The 8279-nt window shown below is 64.2% G+C and overlaps 1 protein-coding gene across 1 annotated transcript; it reads left to right on the top strand.

Annotated features, from left to right (window-relative positions):
• The first annotated feature begins 169 nt into the window (after positions 1-169).
• PRDM13 (PR/SET domain 13) lies at positions 170-7769 on the top strand. Its single transcript, XM_074820555.1, has 5 exons — positions 170-401; positions 2184-2315; positions 2414-2534; positions 6253-6766; positions 6848-7769. Exons 1-5 carry the CDS (start codon positions 261-263, stop codon positions 7743-7745), a joined length of 1806 nt encoding a protein of 601 aa, XP_074676656.1. The 5' UTR covers positions 170-260; the 3' UTR covers positions 7746-7769.
• Positions 7770-8279: the final 510 nt, after the last annotated feature.

Below are 8279 nucleotides of genomic sequence, written 5' to 3'. Positions count from 1 at the left end.
GAAAGGCTCCATGTGACCCTCTTGGATGGGACTCCGCAGCTGCTCGAGGAGCCAAACTCTCTCACCAAACTCTGCGCCCCAGAGCATCCCCCTGCCAAGGGGTACCCCTCCTGCTCCCGTTGAAAAGCCGGCGCCCGCACACCGCCGCGTCACTCTGCGGGCGGAGATACGCCTGTGCTCATCCTCCCCGCCGCTCGCCGCTGTCACTCCGGCCCCCTTAAGTAGTTGGGGTTCCCGAGCGCTCCCACCCAGAGGCAGCGATGCAAACCAGCAGGGCTCCGGCCATCAGCGTGAGCGCCGAGAGCTGCATCCCGGCCGGGCTGCGCCTGGGTCCTGTCCCGGGCATCTTCAAACTGGGCAAGTACCTGTCAGACCGCAGGGAGCCAGGACCCAAGAAAAAGGTATTTTCCTACGCTCTCTCCTGCACCGCTGGACCTCGCTTTTTCGTTGACTCGGGGGAAGCCGGCTTGGGAGAAGAGGCTGCTCTTCCCTCCCCGCTCTCTTCGATTCTCCCTTCCCAGAGCGAGCCAGGAAAGGAAAGGGGAGCGTTTCCAGAGCGTCCCGAGATGTCTCCTCGCGGCTTTGCCAGGAAAGCCAGCCCGCCCGTGCTCTCTCCCCCTCCTCCCCAGCGCCGGGGCCCCGCTAGCCCCTCCGGCCTCCGCGGCGAGGCCGGGGGACCGGGGAGCTCTCCCGGAGGAGCGGACGCGCCCCCGCCTTGGACATAGACGTGCTGAAACCGCCGCCGCAGCCCGGTGCCCTGTGCCCGGTGCCCGGTGCCGGATGGCGCCGGTCCCGCCGCCCGACCCCCGCCCCGCGGGGCTCCGCTCACTCGGGCATTGCCCCTTCCCCGGCAGGGCCCGGGCGCGCCTCGGCTGGCTCCTCGACCCCGGAGCCTCGGCGAGACGGGGGCGTGCGGCGCTCACAGCCCCCGGGTTTTGTCCGGGGAAGGAGCAGGGGGAGAGGCAGATGCACCGATTTATTTCTGCGTTTGGGTCGGGCTTGAGCCCCCCGGCCCTCCCCAATCCCTCTCCCCGGCCGCGAATCCTTTGGCTGGGGCCGGAGGGGAGCGCGGGGCGAGAGGGCCGGGGCTCCCCCGAGGGCGGTGGCGGGGTGCGAGTCGCCGGTGCCCGGGTAGCCCCGCGCCCGGTGGAGCACAGCCCGGCCTCCCCGCAAAACCTGGGGCCGGCTCCTACCCCCGGAGCCGCAACCGACCCGCGCAGCCCGGGCGGGAGGGGGTGACGGCCGCCCAGCCACCGGCGCCGGGGTCAGTCGATGTCCGAGCTGGGAAGGAGCGAGCAGGAGGCGGTGAAGGGTACTCGCCCCGTCCAGCACGCTCTTCGGGGGGCTGCGGATCAGAGCCCTCCTTCCACCCCCCGGGCAGCCGCGGCTCACGCGTTCCGCTCGGATTTTTAATGCCCTTTAATTGTTTTTAAACGCTCTGCCAGCCCACTCAAATTTATTTCTCATCTGGCTCCCTTGGTTTCTCGCTTTAGACGGCTTTGTTCCGATGACTTTTATTGCACGGTCATTCAGGGAACGGGCACTTCATTTTCTCTTTGTATGGGCAAGCAGATTATGAAGTATGGGGCTACAGAGACTTCGTAGCTAAGCAGAATCCTCTCCCCTTTCCCCCTCCCCGTCTCCCAACAAGTCTTGTATCTTGCATGTCGCAATTGTTTTGCGCGAACTCAGAGACTGCACAAACCCTTAAAAAAAAAAAAAAAAAAAATCTTACCTGGGCATTTACTATAGCCTTAAGCTAAAAGCAGCAGCTGCGACTGAACTAGGTGCGTTTGGGCCAGTGCGACCCAAGGGAAAAATCTCGTTTCCCCTCGCAATGCTGCAGGTCTCTGCCGGGCCCGGGCTCTTCCATCCTTACCCCCGCAGAGCAGCAACCCCCTCCAGGCCAGCCGCGGCTCTCCCAAGGCACCTGCGAGTCGAAGAAGGTTCCCCCCCGAGGGTGGGCGAGGATGGAAGGGTCAAGCCGGCGACAAAAGGAGATGCTCTCGCCGCTGCTCCCGAGCTGCGATGCCCAGACACCTGCCCGCCGTGGGAAAGCAGGTTCGCCGGGCAAGGCAGAGCGGGCAGGCAGGCAGACAGGCAGGCAGGGGGACGGGTAAGCTTTTCGCTTTCTTTCTCTTTCGTCTCGCGTGGAAGTGACAGCGGTGCCGCCTGTCTTCCAGGTGCGGATGGTGAGAGGGGAATTAGTGGATGAAGCCGGGAGCTCCGCTTTGGAGTGGATAGGGTTAATCCGGGCTGCCCGAAACTCCCAAGAGCAGACACTGGAGGCTGTTGCGGATCTGCCAGGAGGACAGGTACCCCACGCGCGGCTCCGGGCCGGCCTGCCACCGCTCTCCGCCACCTGCCTCCCCTCTCAAGCCTCCTGAAGAAGTTTCCTTTCTTCCCCTCCCAGATTTTCTACCGGGCGCTGCGAGATGTCCAGCCGGGAGAGGAGCTCACCGTCTGGTACTCCAACCCCCTGGCGCAGTGGTTCGACATCCCCGTCACGGCCACCCCGACGCACGACGAGAAAGGTACAGATGCGGGCAATTCGTTTCAGAGCAATCAAATTAAATGAAACAAAACAAACCCTCTTTAATTCACACCTTTGACGGGAGCTCGAACTGGGGTAGGCAAACGTGGGCCCTTCAAATCCGCGCCCTCAGAACAATTAATGCCAGCAAGGCTGCAGTGACTTTTAACCTGCCACCCTTTAAACTAAGACTCCATCTGCTTATGTTTAAAGGGTGATCTATTAACTCGGTGGCGTATGGAAAGGCCCCCGTGCCTCGAGTCGTTCCGTCATCGGCACAATTTAATGATCTTTTGATAGGCAAATAGGATTTCTATGAAACAACTCTGGTGTTGTTATGCGAGACAGCAATTTGGCTTCGTAGTTTCTAAAAACATCTCTTTCACCTTGCGCGTTCCTCGGTCAGAGGAACCTCAGACCCTCTTTTCAGGTTATTTTGGGGGCAGATTCATGTAGTCAAGTCAAAACGAGACTGGGCAGTCCCTTTGAAGTAGGATGCGTTAGGTAAAAAAATTAAGTCGGCGTCTGATGACATTCAGATAAGGATACCCGAGGATATCGGGAAGGGGAAGACGCCCGCCTGGGGCCGCTTGTTTCAGTCTGCAAGCTGATTCTTAGCTGGAAGTACACCGACGTTAACAAAAACGATAAGGTGGCAGCACATTAAAACGGGAAAAAGAAGACGAAACCCCTCAGCGTTCACCCGTCGGGCCGCTCCGGCGGCGGGCGCACCCTCCCGCTAATCCCGGCGGGCGGAGGCCGGGTCCGGCCGCTCCCCGGGGCGGTGGCGGCTCGGCGCGGCCGGCGGGCGCTCGCTCACCTCGGGCTAAACCTAAACTCAGCTGGCGACCGGGGACCCCCCTGCTCCGGACCTACGCAGAAGATCCTTCCGCCTGGCGGTGCCCCTGAGAAGGGAGCGAGGGCACGATCGGGCGAGGGGCTGAGCCCCCTGAACCCACCCCCAAGGTTGGCCGCTCCGCAGGGTCATCAGGGTCCGGCCTGGAGGGGTGACTGCCCAGAAGCCGGACGCCGGCTGCTCACGTCCCATCCGACTCGTGCGATGCGCAAACCTCCGAATTCCTCCTTCTACTAAACCTGTACCCGGAAAAGAAACTCCCTGTCACGTCTCTGTCCTCCCCACCAAGGGCAGTGAGGCCATGGGTCTGTGGAGGGTCACCCCCTCGAAAAGCCCGGCCTCTGGCGAAATTTTGGGCTGCAGGAAGGAAGACACGGTGCTGGTTTCTGCCCCCCTCTACCCTCACCCAGCAGTCCTGCCCGCGGATGGGTACCAGCGCTGCTCGGAGGAAGTAAAGGGAAGAAAGCTCAGCTCTGTCAGAGGCACCCAGCGTGTGGCATCTGCCTCGTCCCGTCGAAGCGAGGCTTAGTTGCAGACTGACCCCGCGGATCTGCTGTGTCTCCGGCCCCACAGTTTCCAGACTAATTAATATGGACGCAGAATAGGTATATCAAAATGCGGAATCGCTCTTCTTTTAAGGATAGTACGCTGAAAAAAACCCAAAACCAACCCAGGGCGGAAGAAATTAAGAGTTTTTTTTTTTTTTTAAAAAAAAAAAAAAACGAAAACAAAACTTTGGAAATCATCTGTGTTTGACCCCATATATTTGGGTTTACCGTGACAACAAAGGGGTGTTTTTCGTTTCCTTTTTTTCTTTTTTTTTTTTTTTCCTCCTTTTATTTTTTTAACCCGAGCGATGGTTGCTGGACTGACGCTGAGCCGGGGAACGCGCCGGGCCGGGTTCGGTGGCGCTCGGGAGGCAGCCGGTCCCGCCGGTCCCGTCACGCTTTTGCTAAGAACCACAGGGGCCAAACCGCGCCGAGGGAAAGACCCGCGAAGGCAAACGCGGGCGGTGGGAGGGAGCCCGAGGAGGTCCGTGGCTCTCGGTCCGTACCGCTCCCGAACCCGTTTTACAATGCAGGGCGGTGGGACTGAGGCCGCTGTTTCGCCTCCCGCGGCCGCTGCCTCACCCGGGCTCGGGCAGACACGCTCCCGCCTCCCGCCTTCCTTCGACGGGGCGAAACCCCCGCGTCTGCCGACAGGCACACCGCTGCACAGCCCGCGGGCCGCCGCCCCACGGCGAGCGGGGAAGGGCTGCACGCGACGGCAAGGACACGGGCGACGAGACACGCCACAGCGCTGGATCCTTCCACGCGAGCTCGCGCCCGAGCTCCCCGCGGAGAGCAAAGGCGGGTGTTTCACCCGCAGTGGCCACCGGCTGTTCGCCGGCCCAAACGCTGCAGTAAAAGCCCTCTCGGGAGGCTGGTCGCGGCCAGCGTGTCCGCCTGGGTCACCCGCCGCCCCCCCGGGTGCCCCGGCTGCCGCGGAGCGCAGCGCAGGGCTGAGCCGAGGCCTCCCGGCATCCCCCGGTCGCTTGTGCCCCACCTCACCCCCCCATCGCCCCCCAAGGGACCCCCCGAGAGGTGAGGAGCTGGCCCCAGGCCCGGAGCGGCCTCTCGTTTCTGTGTGGCGCTTGGCCTGGCCTTGGGCGTTTGGGTACTTCAGCTCAGGAGTGCAGAGGAGCGGGGGACGGGCAGGGTGGGCAGCGCGCGAGGGAGCTCCGGGGGCTTCTGAAACGTCCTGTCGGTGTGTTGTAGTGACGGGGAGGGACGTGAGGGAGAGGTGGATACATACAGACTGAAAAAGAGAAGAAAGGAGAGGAGAGGAGAGGAGAGGAGAGGAGAGGAGAGGAGAGGAGAGGAGAGGAGAGGAGAGGAGAGGAGAGGAGAGGAGAGGAGAGGAGAGGAGAGGAGAGGAGAGGAGAGGAGAGGAGAGGAGGGGGAAAGGGAAGGAGGGGGAGACAGAGTTAGAAAGAAAAGGAAAAGGAGGGAAGGAAGGAAGGAAGGAAGGAAGGAAGGAAGGAAGGAAGGAAGGAAGGAAGGAAGGAAGGAAGGAAGGAAGGAAGGAAGGAAGGAAGGAAAAGCGAAAAAAGAGAAAGAGAAAAAAGAGAAAGAAAGAGAGGCAGAGAGAGGAAGAAAGAGAGAAAGAGCAAAAGAAAGAAAGAAGGAAAGAAGGAAAGAAGGAAAGAAGGAAAGAAGGAAAGAAGGAAAGAAGGAAAGAAGGAAAGAAGGAAAGAAAGAAAGAAAGAAAGAAAGAAAGAAAGAAAGAAAGAAAGAAAGAGAAAGAAAGAAAGAAAAAGACAAAGATACCCAGACAGACAGGTTGCCCGCAGAGCCCGCGTTTCACGGTGGGGTCTGGGGAGATGCTCCTCCGCGGGAGGACACTGCTGGCAAGCAGGGCCGGGAGGGGGAAAGCGAAGCCCGTGCCTCCGTGGTGCCGGGCAGTCACCACGGCCGCGGCCACCGAGGTCTGTTCCGCTTGAGAGAAGCCGAAATGTTTAGGGGACGGGGCACAAAGGGCATTGTCCTCTGAAAGGGAACGATTACATATGGCCCATACATATCGGATATTGTCTCGCCGCGTAATGAGGGGCTCACGATCATTAGATTGGCCTTTGTTCGGTGCAGCCGACTCCCTGACATACGCTACCTCCTCTGCAAACGCCAACAGATGGGCCCCCCGACAGACGACTCGGGGCAGCAGCTGCTCCCCGCCGGCGCCCCGTCCGCGGGAGCGCAGGCCCGACCGCGGAGCGCCCGCACGGCACGGCGGCACGGCGAGGGCGGGCCGGGGCGCGGGGAGGCGCGGGGAGGCACGGGGATGCGCGGCCGCTGCTGACGGGCCCCTCCGCTTGCCTCCGCAGGGGAGGAGCGGTACATCTGCTGGTACTGCTGGAGGACCTTCAAGTACCCCAACAGCCTCAAGGCCCACGTCCACTTCCACTGCGCCCTGAGCCACGGCCGGCCCTTCCTGCACCACGACCACGGCCGGCCCGCCGCCGCCGCCTTCGGGCTCCCCGCCAAGGAGCCGCCGGCCGCCGCGCTGCGCGGCCACCCGCCCCCCGGCTACGGCCCGCGGGAGGCCGTCAAGAGGGAGGCGGCCGCCGCCTCCCCGCCGCTCGCCAAGCCGGCGCTGCCCAAGAGGGCGGCGGGGGGCAAGGAGGAGCAGGAGCGCGCCCTGGACATGAGCGTGGGGGCCTCCCGCGGGCCGGGGCCGCTGCTGGGGCCGGCGGGCGGCAACGGGCTGGCGCTCTGCCCCGGGGCGCGCTCGGCCTTCCGCCCCGCCGGGCCGCTGCGGGAGGAGGCGCGGGGTCTCGGCTTCTCCAAGCTGCTGGGGGGGCTGAAGGCGGGACGCGCCGCCGCCGAGGCGCCGCCCAAGTGCGGGGCGCTGCCGGGCGAGGCCGCCCCCCCGGCGGCGGCGGCCGCGGCGGCGGCGGCCGCTGCGGCCGCGGCGGCGGGGCTGGCGTGCGGCGGCGGGCTGCGCGCCTTCCCGCTGCTCTCGCCGCTGGAGGAGGCCTCGGCCTTCCGGCAGGTGGAGCGGGGGCTGCCGCCCGCCGCGCTGCCGCCCGCCCGCTACCCGCCGCTGCCCGGCGGCGCGCTGGAGCGGTTCGCGCTGCCGCCCTTCGAGGGGCTGAAGACGTACGCGGGGGAGTGCGGGCTGCCGGTGATGCCGCTCACCGTCTACAACGGGGAGCTGCTCTATGGCGCCGCGCCCTACTACCCGCTGAAGCTGCACCTCGGCGGCCTCCTCAAGTACCCCGAGTCGGTGTCGTACTTCGGGGGGCCGGCGGCGGGGCTGCACGCCGCCGAGCTGGGCTCGCTGGCCAGCATCGACCGGGAGATCGCCATGCACACGCAGCAGCTCTCCGAGCTGGCGGCCGAGAAGGGCCGCGGGCGGCTGGAGGCGCTGCCGGCGGGGGCGGCGGGGGCGGCCGGCGGGAAGCCCAAAACCGGGCACCTGTGCCTCTACTGCGGGAAGCTGTACTCCCGCAAGTACGGGCTGAAGATCCACATGCGGACTCACACCGGCTACAAGCCGCTCAAGTGCAAGGTCTGCCTGCGGCCCTTCGGGGACCCCAGCAACCTCAACAAGCACATCCGCCTGCACGCCGAGGGCAACACGCCCTACCGCTGCGAGTACTGCGGCAAGGTGCTGGTGCGGCGCCGCGACCTCGAGCGGCACGTCAAGTCCCGGCACCCGGGGCAGAGCCTCGGCAAGGCGGCCGAGGACAAAAGTGACTCTGGCTACGCGCACCCCGAGCAGGAGCAAAAGACTGACAACGAGAGCGACGTGGATGTCTGCTTCACCGACGACCAGAGCGACCCGGAGAGCGGCAGCAGGAACCGCGAGCAGTGATGCGGCAGGCGGCCGGGGCGGGGCGGGGCGGGGCGGGGAGGGGCCGGGGGGCCCTCCGCAGTTCTCCCCAAACCCCCCGCTTGCTCTGAGCTCTCGGCCTCCCGGGGCGGTCCCACGGGAGGCCGTGTCGCGGCGGGGCGCGGACTGGCGGGGCCCCGCTACCGGCGGGGCGGGCAGGAGTGCGCTGTGCAGCCGCGGTGCCGGGAGACGGCCGGGGGCGGGGGGGGGGCGAAACCCTGGCGGGCCCGGGATCCCACCGGAGAGGCACCGCTTCCGCACAGGCGCCTGGATTTCAGTGGCCATATATTTTTATTGTACCTTTGTGTCGAGGAACTTGTGCCTTTTGGAAACGTTTTTTTTCTATGTGCTCTCCCGTCACTTGTCCCAGCGGGCCCGGCCGTGGGGCTCAGCAGCAGTCCCGGCTCTGCAAACGCCTCTGGCATCGTACACTTTATTTGACACCTCAGACGTGCTTTCTCGGGGCCTAATAAAGCAATACCAACAGCGTTTTGGAAAGAAGGGAAAAAAAAAAGG

This window comes from Strix aluco, chromosome 3 (genome assembly GCF_031877795.1).
Source record: "Strix aluco isolate bStrAlu1 chromosome 3, bStrAlu1.hap1, whole genome shotgun sequence".
Lineage (NCBI taxonomy): Eukaryota > Metazoa > Chordata > Aves > Strigiformes > Strigidae > Strix > Strix aluco.
Note: the sequence above shows the minus strand (reverse complement) of the source record. Positions and strands in the feature narration are given on the sequence as shown.